This window comes from Embiotoca jacksoni, unplaced genomic scaffold (assembly GCF_022577435.1).
Source record: "Embiotoca jacksoni isolate LCO1_2020_lvr unplaced genomic scaffold, fEmbJac1.0.p SCAF_9, whole genome shotgun sequence".
Lineage (NCBI taxonomy): Eukaryota > Metazoa > Chordata > Actinopteri > Embiotocidae > Embiotoca > Embiotoca jacksoni.
Genome location: NW_027185447.1, coordinates 5775373 through 5800454, shown reverse-complemented (window position 1 = coordinate 5800454; position 25082 = coordinate 5775373). Strand labels below are relative to the sequence as shown.

Here is a 25082-nt window from a genome sequence, read left to right as displayed (position 1 = left end):
AGGGCTGGATATTCAAGTTAAAACCATGGTAACAAGCCACATAATTTTCTGATTAAAACCATAGGCTGACACTGCAGCAGAGGTGTTTCACTGTTAGTCATAACATGAAGTCAAAGCACACAGCGGAGAACATCCAGACTCTACCTTAATTTCATTCACTTCAAGTGTAATATACAAATTATTCTCAAAAGCCTGACTGAAAAAAAATAAAGAAATCTCCTTTGTGATTTTCTCAGGTTTAGTCCAATTTCAGCTGCTGTTCTGTGATTGTGAATATATTCAGAGTCCTTGTAGGTTTAAGATCTCAGACTGTTTTGTCTAAATCAGCTTGCAGATGACCCGAGATCACTGCTGTTATATAAACGTGGACGGTTGTCAAGCAGAGCGCCTTTTGTCTTTCATTAGTTTCAGACAAAAATCCTGTGGGGTCTAGCCTTGATGGGATTAATTCAACAGGAGAAGGTTAGAAAATGTACTGCAGACCACTGGAATCATCTAATTTAGAAACTAAAACTTACTGCATGTACATACTGTGAAACATAAGTGCAGTAGCTACAAATAATATGTATCATTTTCAGACTTGCTCCTTGGTGGTATTAGCATCTTAAAAGTAGATTAAAAAGCAAAGGTGAAGTGTTGGGTTATGTCACATTATGTAAAGTGTTTTTTTTGTTTTTGCCTGCACATTTTTCTTCTCTGTGATTCAGAAAGATGTTTGAGTTTGTTGTATAACAGCAATCATAAAATCTGAATGCTGTAAGGTGGGCAGGTTAATCCAAAACAACAGTGCAGGAGTGAGCTCATGCAGCATGTGTATAGATGTGTGTGTGAGAGAGAGTGTGAGAGTGTGTTTATACATGTATGTTGTTTATCAGGCAGCCAGTGAAAGCATAAACTGAATATTTGTAACTTGAGTGCATGAAAACATTCCCCAGAGGTCGAACCATCTGCCCATGCTGTACCCTATATGTGTAGGCCTTCATGTGGTTTTAAGTGCTTGTGTGCATCCATACATACAGTACAGAGCGCTTTTTTTGTGTGTATACATCTACAACTCATAGACACAGTGTGCTTGTGTATTTGTTGCAATCATCATGTGTTTATTTCTTTTTTGTTTACATTTTTGCGTGTTCAAGTGCAAGTCTGAGAACAGAATGTCAGGTTGCGTCATTTTTTTTCCTCTGTCAGGGATTAAAGGTTTAGAGAGGAGGGGAAATGAGAGTCACACTAAGCTGCTCCATACTGCTCCATCGAGCACGTGAGGTTCTGTGTGTGAGGGGGCGTGTCTTCTTTGCATGTGTGCGGTGTAAGGAGGAGACAAACAAACAAACAGACCGTGTCTCAAAATTTAGAGAAGGTTTGCAGTCACGGCAACGATGCAATACTACTGATCTGAGTGACTGAGAAGAATTGTATTGTGGCATTATTATTAAATGCTGACCTATTAATCATCCATCCATCCATCCACCTTTTTCTATACCTGCTTTCTCCTGAACAAGGTCATGGGAGAACTTGAATATTACGTTTTTATACAAAAAAATTAGAAAAAAAGAACAAATCCTAATGTTTGAGAAGCTTGTACCAACAAATGTCATGTCGATTGACGAATAGATTAATAGAGTAGATTATCCTGCACTAACTGAGGTTTTGGTTTTATATGTGATATCTGTCTTGTAGTGGAGAACACATTCCTGTTTGCATTATGCTGCTGATTTCAGCCATATTCCATACAGTGTTTGTGGTCAGCTGTCAGTATAGGCATCTGTAACAGGAAAGAGTGAGCGAGAGATCAATTGATTGTATTGGTGATCAGAGTAGGACAACGTGTGACCTAACAAGTCACCCTTAAGGGCAGAGGTTTGATACAAATGTACACAGTCCAACAGATCACGTGTACACAGTGACTCACTTTTATGTGAACGCAAATAATGTGTGTGTGTGTGTGTGTGTGTGTGTGTGTGTGTGTGTGTGTGTGTGTGTGTAAAGAAAGCTACGTCACAAAACTTATTAAATAACAGGCAGGAAGGTTCATGTGTTCAGATTTTTTCCAAAGAGGGAGGACAGGTGTTGTTCTTTACTTCACAACTATCATCCTGGTACTTATTTACTGTTGTTTCCTGACAATATATCTGTTGAGTCAGTGGATATCATGACTTTTGAAAATGAACAGACCAAGCTTTAATGCAGTGATAATGTTTTTTTTAATTTATTTATTTATTATCAAATATTACCTTCTTACCAGGTGTTTTGTGAAATTGTTGAGTGGTAGATTAATATTATAATTATGATGTAACGGCTTATTGGATCAGAGTGTAGTCTTTCTAATCATTTACCTTTGGATTTTGATACTGCCTGCGGTTCTCAGGTTTTGATTATTTTCAACAGTCTTTCAACTGAAATCAGGACTGACAACACTCATTTTTATGTTTCCACACGGGCGACGGCTTTGGCCGAGGCATTATGTTTTGGGTTTTTTCCTTCCGTTTGTCCCATATTCGTGAACGTGATATTTCAGGAACGGCGTGAGGATCACAATGTTGCGACAGGAATTTTTGACACTAAGCTTGGGTGTCCACCTTGAAACTGTGCTGATTGTATAGATCATCTGTGCTGTCGGGTTGAAGATGTGTGTAAAGGATCCATAGTCTTCACTACATACTGTATATAATATGAGTCTGGACAGATATGGATGTAAACTGCAATTTGATCGGTTGGCGCAGGCGGTTAACTGCGTAGCCGTAATTCTAGTTTTATCACTAGAAATTAAGTTATTTCAGGTGACTCCTCACTTCACAATTTACAACTTTTGTCCAAGTTCCTGTATCTCTAATTAGGGAAAAACTAAAGGTATGACAGTCATGGTGTTGAGTGGGTGGGTCTGTAGCACGTCTGATTGTCATGCAGTAGTCCAAATTTTACATCTCAGGACAATCCTCCAATTAGTATTTACATGTTTATTAATCATAACAAATATATTTCCATAACTTTAACCACGTTTTTTAGTTGCCTAACTTTAGCATACTGTATTTGACATATCCAGAGTCCTTTTCTAGTTTTAACCAAAGCAAACCTCTCATCTGTAGATGATCTAGGCAACTGACAATTTTGATAATGACTACTTTTAAAATATCGGCATTGGATGTAAAAGAACATTGTATTAGAGTTACAAGAAATCATGTGTGAACTTATGAAAACTTATGACATCAAACAAAACTGGCAAAAAACATTGAGCAAATGGTAAAATGCTTTGTTCAGTGCTGAGACAAAGCACCCTTTGTGCTCATTTCAGCCTCGTGAGGTTCTATCTCCTTTTTCTCCGTGCAGGGTTTTTCATGTCTTGTTGCACCTCCGTTTCACTTGTACCCGTAAAATGAATGGAAGAACAGGCTGTGTCTTCTCCACTGTGATCAGATAACAAGTGATCACACTGCCCACACACTGGCCTTTGACAGAAATAGGACACATCCTAAAGTTAGTTTATACGGCTACAAGTTTAAAGTAGTTTAAAATGAATCAAAACAGATGCTACAGAATATTAACGGACTGTACTGTGGTTACATTTTAATTATCCACCTGAAGGAGAATTTGAATCATTAGATGTAGAGAGAGTGTGTATTCAAGTGTTGTTTACTGGCCTACCACAAGAAAAATGTTCAAACATGATTCTTGTGTAAAGACATCTGATAACCTTTCTGTGTTATAAAGGTACCACAATGCCTCCAAGGTTATTTATCTTTGTGAGTGTCAGTGATCAAATGATTAATTTATAACCAATTTTTTTTTTAAATTTTTTTATAAACAATAAAGCAAATTGGTGACTTTAAAAAAAAAAAAAAATCATCTATATTTAATTTATTTTAAACAATCAATACTTCATAGGGATAGTCAATATGACAATATGCAGTACACTGTGAGACACAAGGCATGTGACAACTGTCAAGAAGTTTGCTATGTTTTGTTTATTGTGATTTTTCTCACTTAACATGAACTGTGGTACTTGAGGATAAAATTATTTACTTAAATATGTCTTGTAAATTACTGGATTAATCGGATCATTTCTAAACGATCCTTATTTTATCCATTAGTAGGACCTCAGCTGATTTTTCATGAAATGCTTTATATTACAAATATTCATTGATATTGTGTTATGACATTACATACACCAGCAAAAGCACAGGTGCAATATTTATGTCTGTTCAGATCCATTTAGTGTCCCAGTGAGCCTGACACTGCTGCCCTAATTGGATTGTATCGTTACTGATATTAAACCTGCTCGATGGATATTTTGTCTCCTCTTTCCACCAGTGACCGTAATTACAAAAACACTGTTAGCATGAACTTGCGTCTTTGGCACCATTGTAGCCTACTTTGATACTGTTGCAGATGTAAAACGGTGGATAAATTGAATACACAAGCCCTGTGAAATTACTTGTTTTACCATGAAAATTTGATCCATTTAGCTCGATAACATTTGGAAAGGTCTGCACATCGAGCATGCCCAGTGCTCATCCAGCCAATGCGGGAACCGCTCACCAGACACCAGATGGAAAAACTCTGTATGATGCAAAATACAGAGAGATTTGCCTGGCAGTGACAAACTTAATCATCATTGTGTGAAATTTGTTGGGCACAGGCATGAATGTATTGGACATTCATCTGTAAGTTTAAAGTCCAGCACTAAAGGTGTAACCACAGCTGGGATTTTAGAACAAGCTAAAATATCAGCTCTGAAAATGTCTATTGATTTATCATTGATAAAGCCTAATCATATATTTTTGGCTAGTTATTGTGTGCAAAAATAGTCAACAAAGGAGTGTGTTAAAGCTTTGATTGTGTGTGCATGAGGGTATTTAGTAATCTTAAAAAAACAAAAAAAAACAACAATGTACGTTTGCACATTTGAGTTTTATGTAATTTTGTGAGAATCCTTAATTTGAATTTAAAATTTTACTTGCTGGCAATCTTTCCAGGTTGTACCCTGCTTTCGCCCAGAAGTCCGCTCTGATAGGCTGCAGCCCCATTAGTCAGTTCAAGATAAAGCGGATATAGATAATGAATGGATGGATGCAGTCTTTCTCTCTTTGTGTGGACGTTTGAGTTTTAGATCTTGGAGCCATTTAAGACTGGTCAGGACAGTTTGGCCGGTCCAAACCTTCTTGACACACCTTCAAAGGGCTTTTTGAGACTTGATTTGAGGGTTGAGGTTTGAATTAGGTTTATAGTTGGGGCTCGGGATTTATTTATGATTTTAAAGGACGGGAAGGGGGTGGGGCAATGTATTCTGTCAATGAATGTCCTCACAGAGATAGGCTCACAAACATGTGTGTGTGTATGCAGTCGTTGTTAAAGTCGCCTCAGGACATCTGTGATTATACAGCTTTATTAGAGTGTAGACCCATCATTGTGAGTCATTTCCTTCCTTCTCTGAGCTGTCACTCCTCTTCATCATTATCATGTGTTAAATATAGACTCTCTGTATAACTACAGCAAGCAAGCTTCCAAATACACTGTTTAACTCAAAAGAAATGAAAATGTTTTCCTGTAACCCCAGCTGGAGAGATTTTTTATAAATATTTACAATTAGTTGCATATTATTTTATGTAACTATATACTACAAACACATACATAGGAGGACTTATGAGCGCATGTCTGAGTGTTACGCAAGTGTTTGTGTGTTTTAAACAGAGCCCAGGGGCTTTACAGGTTTTTAGGCCGCGGGGTGACAGATGCCCAGATGTCAGGAGGCCTGTTGGAGCGACTGCTTTGCATCCAAAGGCCCAGGGACAACAGAGACTGCAGGGAATTATGGGACACAAACACATAAACACATAAACACGCACGCACGCGCACACACACGCGCGCGCACGCGCGCACACACGCTGTAGTTTCAAAGCCTTGTATTCCAAAACCTGGCTTTTTTTTCCCAGACATTGGCTGCCGAGCAGAGCACACATAATGAATGCAGTGTTAAGCCTTGTACACCAGACAAAGTGACTAAAACACAGCGTTCTGCTGGACTTGACCCAAATTGCTGTCTGCTCATTCCAAGGTTTTGATATTGAATTTCTGTGAAAGATAAGAAGCAAAAGAAAATAATAATTTTCATACACATTTTAGCAGAAAGAAAAGAACAGCTTGGCATGCCACATCCCACATGAACCTGCCAGGCATGACCAGGTGCTGTGTTTGTGTGAGGAAGAAAGTGTGTATTTTCAATGCATGTCATAAAGTAGATATTTATTATACTTAACTTTTCTTCAGCTGTGTTTTGTTTTCCAAAAATAGTAACTATAGGCAGGAGAAACACAAACATGAAAAAAAACCCAAATATTTTGGGCACGTTTTAAAAACGCTACATTACCCTCATATCTATCATTGAATTATTACAATATGGATGAGCCTTTGTACTAGTTTACTGTTGACAATTTTCAGTCATTTGTCAAAAAAACTAACATTTTTCACAGGTAAACATGTTGTTTTGGTGTTTCAAATGAAACATTTATATTATTCAAACAAGACTGTTCAAAATGAATAATGAAAGTGGCAGTAGATTGAATGACCAGGAAATGTGATGAGGAGATTATCTGTTACAGCTAAGCAGGTTTATGGCCCGTGGGATAAATGAGAACTTAAATCTCTAGCGTACACCAGTTGTCTCCTTTACAGCAGGATGTTTTGCTGTGCAAGCAAAGAAGCAGCCTACTTAAAGCTGTAGCTTGTTTGTTGCCTTGGACACGGTGAATGTGACACACCTTTAAAGATATCTACTATTTAAACCGTGTCTGCCCCGGATAAGAGTGTCATGATACTGCCTAGAGTGGTAATCCAACTGTAATTACTTTCTTTAGGGCGGGTTTCTTAGTTTTTGTCAATATAGAAAAATACTAAAAGTATAAATGTGAAATAGCAAATTAAAAAAACATAAAATATAAAACAAAAAGCAGTGTAAAAAAAAAAAACCTCACCTCAAAGTTCCTCAAATTCTTTCTTAAATGTTGCAACCTTCACGTATGTCAGGAAATGATAGTTTTGCTTTGGATATTATTCATCCTGGCAATCAAATTTTCAGAAGAAGAGGTCTCTGTCATGAGATTTATCATGGGAATTTTCAGCTTCTCAGCTTTTTGGAGCTGTATTGTGGGTTTCAGCTCATCGTTTAGCTGGTTGGTTGGTAAATATACTGTTTGGGTTAACTCTCATCAGTCTCGTAGTGTAATTTTCATCTTCATTCAGTCATTGTTGGTGCTGCTGAAGAGAACCAGTTCGCGACTATTTGGTGAACACAGTACATTGTGCAGCTTAAAAGCAGAGTATTTCCCTCAGGACTTTGTACCAGTATTGGTAAAACAGGCCTGAAATCCTTGTCAATCCATGATGGCTGTTTGGATGAGAGACTTTAATGTTTTTTTTTTTTTTTTCGCTATGTACCTGTATGAAAGGATGAATGCATGTGTGTGCATCTGGGTGTGATGTCTATGTTTCATGTTTCCATGCATGTGCTGTAAATATACTTTAACTGGCTGCGTGTTTATATTCATTGAGTTCCTCCCTCACCTCATTTCACATACAGCACAGGCTGCTGCCGTGACAACTGTGGCCATGGAGACTTGTGGAGTATCCGAGAAGAAGGCTCTCAAGAGGAGAGAGAGAAGGAGGAGGAGAGAGGCTGACAGAGAAGTGGAGGAGAGGGACAGGAAATTGAGAAAAGAGCAGAGAGGACAGGAGAGTGGTCAAGAGAGGGCACGGAAAGAGGGGAGGGGAGTGCGAGGAGGACAAGGAGGTGATAATGAGAGCAAGAAAAAAAAAAAGGTGAGGACAGAAGGAGGAAGGAGATGAGAGGTTAAGATTGTAGGTGATGGAAAGATGACCCAGGGTAATGAGGGCAGGGGAAGAGAGAGAAGAATTAGAGTAGGAGAGGAGGAAATGGGTGGAATTAGAGTAGGAGGAAGATGGTGAGAATAGAAAAAAGAAATATAATAACAAAGAAAACCAATAAGGTGAAGAGACGAAGGTTTATACCGCCCTGTAATTGATGGAGACCTTCTGTTGTCATGTTTACACCTACTTAACTTCTAGTTAATGTTTTTTTGATCTGTGATCAGGAACAATACATTTTCACTTCCCTACACGTGGAGGCTGATGAAACCACATCATACATATGACTGTTTACGTGATATAGTGAAGCAGAGTGCTGATGCCGCTGCGACCGTCTTCGCTCTGGATTAGTATGTAGCTCCTGGTGGTCAGCCAGTACCAATGCTGTCTGTTTTGGCTGCATTTATGGCCATTGCTCACTCTTTTGACATCTGGATTATGAATATCTCCAACTAAAAATAGACCCCAGCTACAATTGTATGGGCTTAAATGGTAAACTGGTAGAGAGGACAAGAAGGCGCAGAGTGCAAATTCAGCTGCTGAGCCATCGCTAAAAACTTTTGTGTGTGATGCTGCCACAGACCTACAAGAGATGGATGAGCAATGTTTATGTTTTTTGGTGGAAATCACATCAATACATACCTCTTTTTTTGGAAAGTGGATGTCAATCACAAATTTTCCTCAACGGACTTTAAAGTCTGTATAGCATTAAACACCTTCAATACTCAAGACTGTTAGTTCAGAAAAGGAAAAAGTTCCCAAAATCTATTTAACAGGTTAAATAAAGAAAGATATCTTAAATAAAGTGACAAAGTCCAATTGCAGGACTGCCATTGTCAACAGATGTCAAGAGTACAGAGTAAAAGAAAAGTCCTGGGGTAGAGGATATTTGGAGAAGTGGTGATCTCCTGTTTTTAATCTATGGTGCTTTTGAACGTTGACCTGTGCAACTCTGAACATCAATTTGATCCTTTTCACTGGATTGTGACATCAGCGATGATTGTGATTCTGTCTGACAGGTGCATGGAAAATGTCGATGTTGTTGATCTGTTCTCTAATGACTCTTTGCCTGGATAGTTTTTGAGTGTTATTTCTGCCCTCCGTAGACACAAATCTCCTCTTATGATGGGCTCAGACAGCATGGATTCATCTAGATTTTTATACGATTTAGTCATCCCCGACAAATTTCCAGTGTCGGGGCCGAATATGAATGTTGGGAACAACAAACAGGCCTTTTTGTGTGACATAAATAAAGATCAGTGATGTGGCGTCTCAGAAACCACATGACACACAGGCGAAAAGTCTAGCATGTGAGAATTTCTTTGTTTTTATTTGTCTAGTTTGACATATCCTATGATGTGTTCCTTGATGTCGACCAATAAGATGACAGGGTGCTCTATGCTCTAGCAGTATGTATTTGTGAAACTGGTGAAAAGACAGCTAAGATTTGCCTATGTTCAAACTACGAGCCCAAATCTATTTTTTTCATATCCAGATTAATTTTTGCTATCAGAAAGTGTCGATTTTCACACTGTGGAGGACAACGACAACAGCACTCCACAGAAAAACACTAAAATACACTGCTGCTACTTCCATGCCTGCAGCTTCTGTGTTAAAAAAGCTGTGTCACCAGCATAGCTGCCGTACGTCGTTACCACAGCAACCCATGCAGATAGGTTGGTGATGTCTGGACACACAGGGATAACACCTCTGTAGCCATGTTTAACAAATTCTTGACCCCCCTCCCTGACGACACAGGAAGTTACGCACGAACGTGCATGATGATTGGTCCGGGTCATACTTGTAGTGATGCCAGTTTCCTGACAAATATATCACATGGTCTGATCCTGGCCCTACTGGTGATGGTAGAGATGGAGCAGGGAGGAACCTGTAAATATATTTCTAATGAGTCCAGCTTTCTTTTGATAGAGAGTGCTTCTTGCTGTATCGGCCAAAGATTTGTATATTCAGCATCATAGCTTAACTGTAACACACTGGACAACAGATTTCTACAAGTGTAATGTAAGCAGCAAAGTGTTGTCCCTAAATGTCTGAAGGAAGACATCTGGACCACAGTTTGAACTTTTTTGGAGACTGACTTTCTTGACTTTTGCATGTCTGCTTTCAGGATTAAGCTCAAGCTACAAGTATGTATGTACTTCAGGCTTAGCTGTTCCATTATACTTGGGATAACTGAGTTTAATCAGCAAATGAGTAAATAAATCGAGTTTGACTCAGTGATATGTGGGAGTACAATAGACTTGACAATATATCCCACTAATCAATACATACAGAGCATGTACTGCATGATATGTGGTCTCTCTCACTCAATTATGCACATTAAATAACTCTCGACCAATCAGTTTAATAATCAGCAAGCAGGAATCACAGAGCTCTGTGTCTTCACATCTTATGTCATTAAGATCTAACAAGATATCGCAGAACAGACCTCTAATTCTGGAGATGAGAGGTCTGCAGGAGTTAAGGAAACAGAAAGGAGTGGCAGACGGAGTAAGAGGGACACTAAAAGGGAGAACCATGAGGGGTGCAAACAGTTGTAGATGAGAGGCGGGAGGCTGACACTATAAATCATATCTTTGTAGCGCTCTGCTCCTGTCCTACTGTGCTCCAGGACAAAGCAGGGTTTTTGACAGTTTCCCTTTGTTCCTTCATCGAAAAACTGAAACGAGTTCATATGACCTCATTTGTCCATTCTTGATCATTGTTTGTGTTAGGAAAGGACTCAAAATCTTGAAATCTGAACTCTCCACCTGTCAGAGAGGTGAAAATATTTATGCACCATTAAAGCACCCTTAATACAACCACTTCAGTTTCTCTCTTCAACATGACATTCGGAAAGAAAGACAGACATCCGTGCAAAGTGTGTCATCCATGCATGCGCGTGTGTGCGACGTTAATCCCACCTTACTTTTTAAAATGGGGCATTTTCAAAAAAAAGCTTAAAACATTATATAAATTTATATTGGTGGAATAACACGATAAAAGGGTTTTACCATCTCAGACTGACATGACCTCGCAGGAGACAGATGTTGTGTGTTTTTGTAAGAATAAGAAGAGCATTAATGGTGCTATGAGTGACTCTTTTGTTGGGTCGTGTTTCGAAACAATGAGCAGGACATCCTTTCTGGCCCTCATTAATCTTATTAAGACCAAAGAGAACACAGGCTAATCGGAGCTGATTAGCCTGCTTCTGGCCGCCTGGCTGATTCACCTCCGTGCACACAGCCTCACACTCACACGCACGCTAGCACACACTGACAGAATCGCACTGAAAACCCTCTCACTTTTTGCACTGTCGTAAGAGCCTACACAGACATCCACAAAAACATTTCCATGCATAAACACTCTCATAAAGTTGGTTTGCAGAGGTGGAGCTGCATTTGCCGAAGAATGTTAGAGGCCGAGTCGAGGCGCAGCGCTTCTCAGAATCAGAGCCATTGAAGTCTTTCTGGCAATTATCAAACTTCACAACAACTATCGACCACAGTTACATGTTTCCTTCGGTATAGTGTACACCACCAGCTGATTATGACATACTAAGTCTTTTTCTGTCAATATTTATGAGAAAAAAAAACTCAGATTATCTTTTTGTTACCTTCACACAAGCATCACAAACATTTTCTTACAGCATGTTTTTCTTAAGGATTATGCCAAGTTTACTTCGTTTTTCAATCCCGAAGTACCTGTAGTGCTGAGCAGAAAGATCCCCAGAGGACAATGTGCTTGACAAGGCCAGGGATATATGGGATATCCAGGCCAGAGATCACCATCCTCATCAGTCCGGGCTCCTGCAGAGGTGGGGAGGGGTAGATTACTGTAGGGCTTTACGGTCCAGAGGAGAGCAGATTTTCCTCTCTAATGTCAGAGTTTATTTAGGTGCTGTAGGACCGACTCATGCTGTGGAGTCCATTTCATTTAGATTCTGCTCGGTTTTTGTGATACTTGCACTATCGGTAAACACACATTTTTATTTTTACTTTTTCATTTTATTAAGTTATTAAGTTCCAATAACTTCCTGTTTACATCATGTGACCCAGGCTGACATCATCAGAGCTCTTGGTCACAGACAGAGCATTATGTGATGCTACAGTACCTGTTGGGTGGTGTGGAGGATGACCAGGGTTACACTGAACACACACACACACACACACACACACACACACACATCACATACACAGGCTGGCCTGAGCCACATGGCATTGAGTGGTATGTCAGCTCTTGTTATCATCACTGAGGGAAGTGACATCGAATGAACCTGCTTCTGTTCTCTTTGTTTGTGTGTGTGTGTGTGTGTGTGTGCATGTGTCTGTGTGTGTCTGATTTGTTAGGCAGGTCAGGCATGATGGTGGTGCTGGGCCTGCCCTTCTCTCTGATCAATCATAAGCACACACTCACATATACTGTGTGTGTATATATACTGTATATATATATATATATACTGTATATATATAGTACAGTGCACAAGTTTTAGGCATTAAGAGTAAAATGGGTCATAAATTGGTTTTATATGTCAATTAACGTAATGCAAATACAGTAAACAAATATATATATATATATAAAAAAAAAAAAAAAAAAATCAATATTTGATGTGACCACCAGCATCAGTTGTCATACGTACCTCTGCACACAGTTTTTCACAGTAGCCTACTTGGCAGGTTGTTGAAAGTTCGTCTGTAGATTTAATCTGTTTCATTGATCCCACACTGGCTCCCTAATGTCCAGCATGTTGCATTTGGGGGACCGCACCATCTGTTGCTGGACTCCTTGTTCTTCTTGTCACTGAAGATAGTTTAAAAAAAAAAAAAATCTTTCTAGCTGTGTGTTTGGGGTCGTTGCCATGGATTGCAGAATGAATCTGGGTCCAATGAGACACCTCTTGTTGGTGCTGCATGATAATAACAATCTGAAAACTGATTGAACCGTTGATTTACAGAACAAGAAGAAGGAGGGACTGCACCTAAAAACACAAAGCAAACCTGTTGCATTCAGCACTAAAATCAGGGTGAGCAATCAGACAGAAAGAAAAAAAATTGGTTTGTCAGAACAGCGACCATCTGCACACTGTCACTTCTCTATTCTACAGCTATTATACAGTTAACACCTTCACCCCTGTCACTTCCGATCACTCTTTCACACACTCTTTCTCTCCTGAAAGCTCGGTCCAGCAACATTATTTGCAGCGTCAAATATCTGGCTGACTGGCTTTGTGTCCAAGTTAAAGTAGTTCCTGGATTATTTCTTTGTGAAATAAATACATTTACATTGTTGTTGCCAGATCACAGAACAAGGTAGGAAGGACACCCTGCCAAGTTAATTTCTCTTCTACTTGACTGCACTCTGTGCATTTTTTTTTTTAATGGATTTCTCTTCTTCATAAAGTTCACAATGAACTGTTGTGAGGTATTCTCAAAAGTGATTTTAATCCCCTAAAAAATACACATGAATCAACAATGCCAACATTTCCTATGAGAACAGAAACGATCCCTCACAAAGTCGGTCTGAACTAAACAATCTTTTGTCTTACACTATTTTGGGAAACACAAACCCTCGCATCCTTTCTTTCAGTTTTAAAAAACAGCAGACTGTTGTCACAGCATGAACAAAGACTGACTGATGAGAGGGACGGACGGTGGAAAAGTGAAGGTGGCAGCGAGCTTTTACTTCAGGCTAACAGCACAGGAACTTAAAAGAAGATAAAGCACACACAATCTTAGTAAAAAACAATATTAAGAATTTAAACCAATTCAAATCCTAATCATTAAACACTTATTTTCACAATTTGATGTCGGTGTCGCTGCTGTTGGTTCAAGTGGCCCTTGTCCTATTAGTAGTAGTTTTGTGTTTGTAGTTTTCAATTTCTACAGACTGCTACATTTAAATTGTTGCCCAAGCAGATGCTTTTGTGTAAATAATCGATACAATTTGTATTACTGCAGATTTGTCGAGGAGATCAGAACAACTAATTCTAATTCTAGCAGAAAAATTAAAAAACCTTTTCAAAAACAAATTAGTTGGTGATGTGTGCTGGGAGAGCACAAAAATTTGACTTGTTATTATAACTGCAAAGATTCACACAACATAATGTGGCACTTGCAGAGTACAGCCAAGTCACCACTGCTGCTACTAGTTCCTTTTACTGGAAAACACAATAGTAGATTCTTACCATTTTACAGCGAGTACCGTACAGTATACAGTAACCACACACACAACTGCAATTTATTTCACTCACCCTGTGATGTGAATGATTCTATTCTAATTTTTTGGGACTTAAAAAGGTAAAAACTTGTTTAATTTGAGGTTGCAGTTTGATGCTGTGTTGAAGGACAAGAGGATTAGTTGTTTTTTTTAATTAGTTTTGCAAAATGTGACGCAAGCTTGTTTTCCTCCTTGAGAACGACACTTTGTTTTTATTTACTGCTTCCCAGATTTGTGTCCGAGTTCACTGAGGGTTCAGGAACAGATTATCAATGAGTTGATGGATGTTAAACTGCCTTACTCTATTTCACTCTTTTCATTTCTCTTTCTGTCCTTAAACCATCTATTAAAGTCAAAGGTTTTCCTCCTGTCTGTCTCTCCTTTACCTGTCCTGCTAGCATTTTCTTTTCTCCACCTCCTCGATACTGTCTTAACATTCCTTCCCTACTCTTTTGCCTTTACTTTGTCTCCTGCTGTAATCTGTTTACTCTAATCCTCATCAACCCTTTGGCTGCAGTTTTCTAAACCAAGGTCAAAACCGCAAAAGTAATTTGGTACTGGATAACATCATTTCCATTTGTATCTTCCTCTATAAGCATGAGATATTCTGTGCAAACTCTCCATATGGAAAGTCTGTATTTGCTTAAGTGTTATTCACTCGCTTTGTTTTTCTTTTAAGATTTTTAAGTATTTCAAATAAAACTTAGCATGAGCAGGCAGGAGTTTGGTGTCTTGCTAAAGGACACGTCAGGAGATGATCTAGTCCATTTCAAGTGTCTCAATTTAGTTACAAAGGGATTCAGTTAATTACTCACAGTCCAGGGGTGCCATCATTTTTGTGAATGTTGTTGTAGCAGGTTATTAGATTAGAGTTGGTGTCAGATTTCTCACAAAAGATGTTTAGTTTTTAATTGATCTTGGTTTAAAACCTGCTTAGTCATGATGACTTGTCACCAAAGTAACCTTAAATATCTGAGAAATTTGAGATTGTGAATATTCTGCAGTGTAGTCATATACTTTACATGCAGTGTTTTATTTATTTGATGAAGATGAAATCCAAACTTGAGAATAATTATCCCATGAGGGGAAATCACTGATGCAGCACAGTGTTACACTGAGACATCATACTGTATGGTCACACACACTCAAACAGAAGTAGATGTCGTTGTGTTGTGGCTCTTTAAAACTGCAGATTACTAATGTAGAGATATCCTTGCAGAACATAATCTCACCTTCACATGAGATTTCAAAAACAGCTCGAAATGATTCAGTCAGTCAGATACAATCAACACATTTTGAAGATGCCTTGTGGAGTGTTCTCGTAAACAAAGTTATATTTTTTTATTAAGTTTTTTAAAGATTTTAAATCGTTTATTATTTACACGTTTACTCGGCAGCAGTCTCCTTTTTCTTCTCTTCTTTTTGCCACAGCACTACTTTTGTATGTTACAGATGAGACTAGACAAGAAACTAGCAGCAGAAATATGTGTAGATTAACCTGCATGTTAGAACAAGCCTGATTTGTTTATGTGGACAACACAAACAAAACCAGGAACCACTTGTAAAACTATTGCTATGTAGAGCTGCCAGTGGTTTAAAACTCTTTAAAATCTTGACCGTCTGTAAACAGTTGCTGTTTGGTAACACATTGCAGACACTGAGTTGTAGATATTATAAATACTATGTTTATGTGAAACACAGCTCGGTAACAAGAAGTCAAGTCAACTTTATTTTGTACTTGCATCAAAGTGTATTCAAACAGAGACAGCATAAAGATTTTAAAATTAGTATAATTAAATTATGAATTGTAATTCAGCACAAGAGAGGCCTATTCTCACTTTGAATTTCTTAAAACAAATTGTTTTGTATGACAGTCAAGGATAACTCTTTGTTTCCAGAACAGCTATTAAGAATGATGTCTAAGTGCTTGAAAGACTGTCAGTCATCTGTTGTGCAGCTCAGTCAAAGTTTTAAGGTCATTTTTTTCTTTGCATTGCAACCAGTGAACTCTCATGGAGCAGAACCTTTTAAACTGCTTCATATCAACAGTAAAACTCTACCTCACTGCTCTTAGCTTTAACTGGGTAGCAATTAATTGACTCTTTTAGACTGAAAACATGCGGTCCCTGCGAATTCGAAAACATCACAGAGGACATTTTGTTCATCCTCTTGCAGAGACTCTCAGCTCTTTTGGCTTCAGTAGCCCAAATTTCTTGTCCAGCTCCCAAAACAGGGGATTTTGTGGCTTACAGGATGCACTGCTCTTCCTTAAATCAATTAAGCCGCTTCACTTTGAGTGCCCGGGCCTCTGTTGTGCTCTCTACTGTGAAGAGCCAACATCTTAAAGCTCTGGAAAATCTATGGGCATGGTGTTCATGAAATTATCGTAGTTTTCTCAAGAGATTTAGATGAGGTCTATGTTTATGTACGAGTTGACTGGGTTGAGCTTGTTCACAAAGATCTGCACAATTTCAAAACACACATACAACATACTCACATGAGAATTATTGAAATCAGCTACCGAGATGCTAAATGTTTACAGTGGAAAATGTATTTTACCTTTCGCTCTTCCAGGGAAATATTTGTGGCTTTTCAGACGTCTTCTATACAGTTTGGGTGGTTGTCATTAGCAGTGAGCAATTGAATTAAATTTTCCTCCCTCAGACATATAAAGATATTTTTCAAAACATATTTTGACTTTTTGTGACAAAGCTTTACATTTAATGTGAGGAAATTATAAACATTTATAATTGAAAAGTAATATTGATGCTTAAAGCACTATGTGTGAAATTCTCACTCACTTTCAGATTTAACAGTATTTTCTGGCTACAAAAATGTATACTGCAATATTGGAAAAGTTCAAGCTAAAGGTCTGATTATAGACTGGAGTTGATCAGTGGAGTCTATTATTTATCTTGTATACTCTGCTCGACCAGGCAGTTGTCTTGAGTATCCCTAACTGGACTACTTCGTGTCTCATTCTCTGCCCACACATGAAACAAGTCCGATTACCATGGAAACATCATCCTTACTACAAGCATGAAAGGAGGGAGCGCTCTACACTGAGCTTGGACACAGGGAATGAGAACAGGGAGACTCCATCCTTTCTGGAAGAAGTTTAAATAAAACAAAACCAAACACAACAGCTCTCCAGCACACCAGTATGTAACTGCACGGTCTCCTCCCCAGTTTTAACAGAACAAAAAGTCGTCCAGAGAAGAGGGTTAACAGGGTCTGGGGGGGCTCTCTCTCCACCTCCTGGTCAGCACTCAACCCCACTCTTGTTCTCTCACGCAGACACAGCTTCAGGCCCGTGCCACGTGTTAGTCTCAAACACTGCTTACTATCCAGGAATCCCCTGGGGATGTGAGGAATAAAAGGGATTCAGTATTTATTATATAACGTCGTGCCATGTGTGTTATAGCCATCATGAAGTATGTTGTAGGGCAGAGGCCAAAGGTGATTATTTTTCTACCTATAAATCCACTCCTGTGCCCTGCAGGGAGGAGGAGAGGTGAGGTTACATGAGCATGTCTCCTCATTTTCTTTCATTTAGACTGTGTGGGCTTAAATGTACAATTACTTTGTCATTGGGCTTTACACAGTTGAGTTGCTGAATTATACAAATAGCATTGTTAAAACTATCAGAATGAAAAAACATTTTATTTGGAAAATTGTATATAATAATAGTTTGTAATAGTTGAGCTGTGCTTTCTTCAAAAGTTTAATGAGTTTATATTTTGGAATTTTCTTTACCTGCTAAGACAAAAACCTTTATGTACACAAAAAAACTGGAATGAAACAACCTCAGCTACCCTCAGAGATTAAACCGTTTCCCTGCAGCTGCTTCACAGTAAAAGCCAAAATCCTGTTCTTTTAATGGAAAGCTTTTAAAGTAAAGCAGCTGCAGGAGGTGTCTAGTTTTATTAACAGCAGTATATGCATGCACCTACCCCATGAAAACTGCTTTCTGCTGCTCTTGTTGTTGCAACATTTTGTCGATTAGCTGTTTCAGGGATTTTCTTTTTCACTTCGGTTTCAGTGGTTTGTCGGTTCATTCTGCAGTTGTATGAGCAGAAAACATCCCTCGGATACAGTTGACGAACTGGGCATTTAGCTAATTGTTAATTAACTAATTGTGTCTGGACAAAATGTACTTTTCAACATATTTTAAAATATTTATATAGCCTCGTACTCAAAAAAATATGTACTCAAAAGCAGAATAAGCATCACTTGATCTAGCTGTTCAACAGTCAAAAATCTAATGATAATGTGTCCTTTTTAGTATTGCGACCAATAAATAATATATGCAGACAAACACACTGCCTCAAGGTAATTAAAGCAAATACTGCAAACCTAAATTGATGATTAAAGGCATAAATTCAAAACACAAACTGTTGATTTGGCTTTTGAACACCTGTCAGATTTGTTAGATGCTCGTGTAGCCTAATTGCTGTGCGTATTCTCTATTGTGTGTGTGCGCAATTCTCTGTATGTGAGTGTTTATACGCTTCTTGCGGTTTAAGTTGGTATGTAAGATCATGTGACCACTGTGTTTGTTGTCTCCATTGTCCCGAAGTAATCTCCATTCTTCATGCACAGACCTGCTGATTATCAGCTTCACTCCCAGGTCACAACCTGAACACACGCACACACACACACACACACACACACACACACACACACACACACACACACACCACACACACACACACACATGGTTGTGTTTATATCACTACAGAGGAAAATACATTGACTTCCAATAACTTCCTGGAGATTTAATATAACTATGAATACAACTTGTTTAACCCCAAGTCTTCATACAAATATTAAATGATTAACACTGGGGCAACTTTATTTTTTGGCCCCAAAAGGCACGTGGGTCCACACAATGTGACTGAGTAAACAGATTTATGTCCCAACAATGGCAGCTGTTCACTGAGCAGAAGAGAAGACATTTCAGACTTGTGTAAATAACAGCAGGATGGAGCAAGAATGTTAAATTGGATGGAGGCAGGTGTGTGTTCATGTGTGCTTTGAAGGCTCTTATCAGTGCGAAACAGCTCTGAATCATGGTGCTTGTTGACCTTAACAGGTCATCACCCAGCTACAGTGGTGACACAACACTCAGCTTACACCAGTTAACAATAAAGATCCAGACAAAGACATGGCCATTGTTGAAAATCAATATTTACTCAGCAACAGTTGTTCATCGAATGCATCTGGACAATTCTGTAATATCAGAGGACCACAGCAGTGATTTATCATGTTTTGGCTCATCCACTTCAAATCATGGATATTTAATATTACTGGTGAATATTTTGCAGTGCTTAATTATTACTTTCTGACATGGAAAATGTACTGTATGAAAATCAAAAGACAGACCTTTGCTTTAGTTGTATCATTAATCAGAGTGAAAGTCAAGTCTGCTTTCATTTTTGTCGAGGCCATATTGTCTTGAAGTATCACTGCAGCGTTAGGATTCACAAAAGTTCTGTGAATAGTTTTACATCAGCTTTCTTATTAAAAATAAATAAATCCAGAATCTATGAATAAGCTAATTATGTTTTCTTTCAAAAGATGAATCAGTTACTGAAAAAAAAAACATGCAACACAAGTCATCGCATGTACAACACATGATTACCACATGTTGCAACTTATGATAACATGGGAAAATATGTAGAAATGTTTTCAAATAGAAATGTACATGTGCTTCAAACATAACACCATTAAAATGTTCCAAAACCATGTTTCATATGTGCACAATCACATGTACCATGTGGTCCCATGTGATTGTGCACATGTGAAATTCAGGTGTTTTTTCTGGTTTGCTAGAAAAAAACAAGTTTATTTCACTAAAAAAGACGATTGTTAGTGTATGCATACTGAAGGTTTCAAAGTTTCCATCATGGGCCATAACTGCTGTGCAAAATAGTTGTGATGGTCAAGTAGAAACATGCAGAACTGAAAGCCAGTGGCTGTTTGAAAATAACACTTAAATCTAAAGTAGGCTGCAATTATTGATGTTATCATTAATATAAAAATAAATACAGTTATGAAGCTTGAAAAACACCCTGGTGGTAGCTACATGGTGTTACCGATGTACAATTGCTGCTGTTTAGGTTTACTTTCTGAACGAGGCTTTCTTTAAGTCCCCAGTGCCAGGAGCACCGACAGTATCAATCCCTCTATGAAGCTGTTCGTCTGGCTGGCTGGCTGCCTTTCTGAAGCGTGGTTTGAGTTTGTGTACCACTGCAGGTCTCTGCCCGCGTGCTTTGGTGTGAATTCTGAGTGTCACCGATGTCGTCAGTGTCTTTCAGTAACCAGTGTTTCTTTGTTGTCCGAGTGCGCTTTGTGAGTTTGTGTCCTTTAGATTAAGGAGTGCTTAGCTTAATGGGCCTTAAAACCTGCCGACTCACTAACCTTTTGCTTGGTGAGCTGGAGGGATAGAGAGTTAGTGTGTGGGAGAGACTGAAAGGGAGAAGTGAGATATGTAGGAGAGGGAAGCGTGTTTCTGTCAGAGAGAGAAAGAAAGTGGAGGTGAGAAAGTGAAATAATATATAATTACAATAAATAGATGTGTGTGTGTGTGTGTGTGTGTGTGTGTGTGTGTGTGTGTGTGTGTGTGTGTGTGTGTGTGTGTGGATATCCAAATTAAGGGACCTGCTTTCATTACCCGACACATAGTTACCATGGAAACGTTCAGATGATGCAGCAGGACATACACTATGACTAAGTCTTTGAGATTTTTTTTGGCCTTGAAATATTGTATTTGCTACATCTTTATTGCTTATTGGTCTCTTTGGTGTTTGTTGCACTGCTTTTCCCCAGAGATCATCTGTCAATCACACGGCATCATTAACATTGTGACACCTTTTGAAATTTGTGCTGTTTCAGTTTGAACTTCCGCATGTGTTCATCCATTGTGATCTTTAGTCCATAGTTTATTGTTTTATTCCTAACAGTTAATGGAAAGTAAATGACTTTCTGTGCTGTGTTTTTGATGGTTACCTGAATGCCTCATTATGTGGCGCAGGACTAAGAAAGTATTTTTCAGCCGCAGTCGCATCCCTCTATAAAAGGCAGATGTTACATATTTCATAAAGCCGCTGCTGGATGAAAACTTTGAGCTTTCAAAAGAAACCTTATAAGCTTTGTATTCGCTAACTAAAGGATGGCCTTGAATGTTTGACGTTGAATTTTAAATGGATTTTTCTGTGGCAACTGAAGTATAAGAGTGAAAAATAAACAGAACAATGTACAGTTTTAAGTGCTTTAAGTCCTTTATGTCCTGTTCTTCTAGAATCAGTGAGGATAAATACACCTTCACTGACACACAGATGGTTCTTAAACTGGAAGCACAGTGTGTCATGTAATGTCAGCTTGAGGGGTACATTTGGTGAATGTGGCGAACCAAAACCGTTGTGTTAAGTTTGAGAATTTGTGACAGGATGGAGGTAGCATTGAAAGTGTGGCAAAGACAAAGTTTAAATGTGTCCTTGTTTATTCTGAGACTGACATTTGACACTTTATTGGTTGAGACCTGCTCTTACTGTAAGTCAGCAGGAGTATAATCAAAGATAAATTTCCCCTGGTTTGAAAAACAGAAAACGGTTGTAATCATTTCCCTGGTTACCAGCCCAACTGTTTTCTTTTATGTTGTGCCCGATACCAGTTTTTAATCATTACATCTGTACATACATATTACTTCACTCACGAGTTGAAGTAACTTCTTCTATTCTTTTTCATTGTCTCACTCTCTCCCTTGTATTTTCCTTCCTTGAATCCTTTCCCTCTATGCAGGAAACAGTAGAATATGCCTTCCTGATCATTTTCACTATTGAGACATTTATGAAGATTATTGCCTATGGCCTGGTCATGCACCAAAACTCCTACGTCCGAAACGGCTGGAACATGCTGGACTTTGTCATCGTCATAGTGGGGTGAGTTCACACACACACAGTTTTTTTCTTACATACACTTAAGCCTGAATCATACACACAATCTCTTGTATGGCCTTTCATATACTATAAAACATACGTACACTGTACAAGCACCGTAACTCAATGTTCATTTGCTTTAGTCTCTCGATTAAAAATGGTTCATCAGCTTGTAAATTGTCGTCATTTCCAGTAGCCAGACGAAGCACGCACGCACGCACGCACGCACGCACGCACGCACACACACACACACACACACACACACACACACACACACACACACACACACACACACACACACACACACACACACACACAAACCCACGGCTTTGTATAGAGTGTCGGTTTCTGAGTAGACCACCTGGCCCTGCCGGACTTCAATGCAAACTGTGCTGAGGTGTGAAAAGCTAAAGGTAAATATGCATAGACATGAAGGGCACACACATTAACCACACATATAGAAGCTTACACACTTTTGCACACAGATGTGCGTGGGCACAGAGACAACTACAAAGAGGACACATGGCTTTGTTCTGTGCTTTCTGACTCTTGTGCTTTCATCTTTTTTTGCTCTGTTTTCATGTCACTGCCCTCTTTTCCCTCTTTCTCCTGCTCTCTCACACATCTGTCTCTCTTTACCTAAACTTTCCTTCTCCAGGTTGTTCAGTGTGGTTCTGGAGATGATAACCAAAGACGCTGACTCTGGCAGCCAGTCTGGAGGCAAACCTGGGGGGTTTGATGTCAAGGCCCTCCGAGCCTTTCGCGTTCTACGACCCCTTCGCCTTGTCTCAGGAGTTCCCAGTGAGTCAGTGCAGAAATGCCTTTTAAGTCCATGAGGCCAAGTCAAATCATACAAGTCAATCTTATCATATTTAATTATTTTCATAAAATAAAGGTCCTGTATTCCCACAAAGGAGTTTTCAAAAACCCTGTGAGATCAGACCTCTAATATGGTTGAAGGTGGATGTAGCTACTGTCTGTACTGGGAAGCATGTGAGGCAAGTCAACTCTATGTAGAATCAACAGTGACAAGCTGTGTACACACCCTCAGAGAGATGTAGCCAGGAAACAAATGAAACAGTGGTGGATGGACTATTCACATCCTGTACTGAAGTAAAAGTACTAATATAGCAAAAGTCCTGCATGAAAAATCCTTCTTCGGTAAAATTACAGAAGTATCAGAAGAAAAATGTAGTTATCAAAAGTACTGGTTTGGTCTCTCTGACTGATATTACTATATATATGACATCATTTTATCATTATTGGATATCTTCTTTTATTACTCTGTGATCTGTCCACATTACGGTGCTGCACTCTGTTCTTGCGCAACAATAGGAGTCTCTGAACTCTCTGATCCACCTGTGTATGTGTACCAGTTCATTTGAGTCAATTCAGATTCCAGTATTAATTAACAAAAAGGCCATACATAAATACCGCCATACTGATGCATAGCTGACATGACTCATTTGGCAATGATATACTTGTAGAATTAGAGATATTCAAGGGTAACTTCCTCATTGGTGCACAGCGTGCCTCACTGTGTCATGTAGGACATATTGAGAGGGGACCCTTGTTACCTGCACACCCTTCTTACTAACGGTTATAGCTTTATAACACAACAATTCATAACTCAGTTAATTGTATTTAACAGGCAAAATACTGTTTAACACAGTAATTTGTGACACAAACAATTTGTGACACTAATGACTGTAGCCTACTGTATATGTACAAAATTACATGGCTTGGTACGTCACTGTGGTCCAGTTTACCTGCACTGAGCCGTATGAAGACACATTTGATTTGAATGTTTTAAATACTTCAGCATATTAGATAATTATTATTATTTTTTTAGATTGTTACATGATTGCGTAGGATAAGACCAAATCAGTGTTTTGGATTTTTGTAAAAATGAAGTGTTAAAACAATAATGCAACCACACAGAGAAATTGTTAACAATTAAATCTCATCTCAAAGTCCTATGTTGGAATGTTAATGAAAGTTAAAAATAATTTGTGGCTCCAACCCGTGACTCAGGGTCCCTTCCAAAAATTCAATGGGTTCTTCCTTTGCCCATGTTACACCCTTTCACCAATTTTTTATACACATTTTCCAGGTAGTTTTTGTGCAATCCTGCAGACAAACAGACAAACAAACAAAACAAACTGCACAGAAAACAAAACCTCCTTGGTGAAGGTAAATGTAAGAATCCGCGAGGAATCACCATGGAAGATGGATGTATGGTCCCTACTGTTTTGCCTTGTTCTTTTATCACCCAGGAGATACTGCTTCCTTCTCTGCTTCTGTTTTCACCACACATTTGACCTCACATCAACACATGCCCTAATGTGTCTGCACTCTTTGAGTTGCCATAGCAACATGCCATCCACCAGTCTCAGAGAAGAAAAAACATCTGGGAAAGATGAAGTTCTTCTGAGCTGAAATTACATTTTCACTTCTATTCTGCTTTAACATTAACGTTTGTCTTTGTTAGCTGGTTTAATTAAGCTGTGATATTTTGGCTTGTTTGCGGAGGTCACAGTTTGTTGGTTTTCTTTTCCTGGAGGTGTTTAATACAGATAATGCTATTATGACAACTGATAGAGAATTTTTTTTTTATTTTTTTATGAGTATGTCTGCTTCCTTAGGAAATATTAAGTGGCATTTTTCACCATGTCTTATGTTTTATATTTATTTTATAAAACTTAGAAAACAGTTGGAAGATTAATTACTAATGAAAATGAAAATGTGCAACTTTTCTGTGTCCTTCTGGAGGTAAAGGAGGGAAATTATTTTAGGTTGTTGAGTGAAAAACAGAAATAGGCTTAACTCAATATTTAAGTGAATCATTCTGGTGTTGATCTGGTCATTCAGTTTGAGATACTTCTCTTGCTCTAACAGGGTTTTTAGTAATGTTTACAATTTAGAATGGTTTAACTTTGGGCATAAATGTCATGATTTACCATGTTGGCATAAACACATAGGTTTGTTCTGGCGCTGCAGCTAAGGATTATTTCCATGAGTGAAATCCTTTTGTTTAAGAAAATGGTCGAA

At 38.6% G+C, this 25082-nt stretch overlaps 1 protein-coding gene across 3 annotated transcripts in view; it reads left to right on the top strand.

The window, feature by feature from the left end:
* cacna1db (calcium channel, voltage-dependent, L type, alpha 1D subunit, b) overlaps window positions 1-25082 on the top strand; it is an 88178-nt gene that overhangs the window by 13080 nt on the left and 50016 nt on the right. For all 3 annotated transcript variants that reach the window (XM_069140786.1, XM_069140785.1, XM_069140784.1), the window contains exons 4-5: window positions 21895-22034; window positions 22690-22832. In XM_069140786.1, coding sequence (XP_068996887.1) covers window positions 21895-22034; window positions 22690-22832 — 283 coding nt within the window. The remainder of the gene's footprint in view (window positions 1-21894; window positions 22035-22689; window positions 22833-25082) is intronic.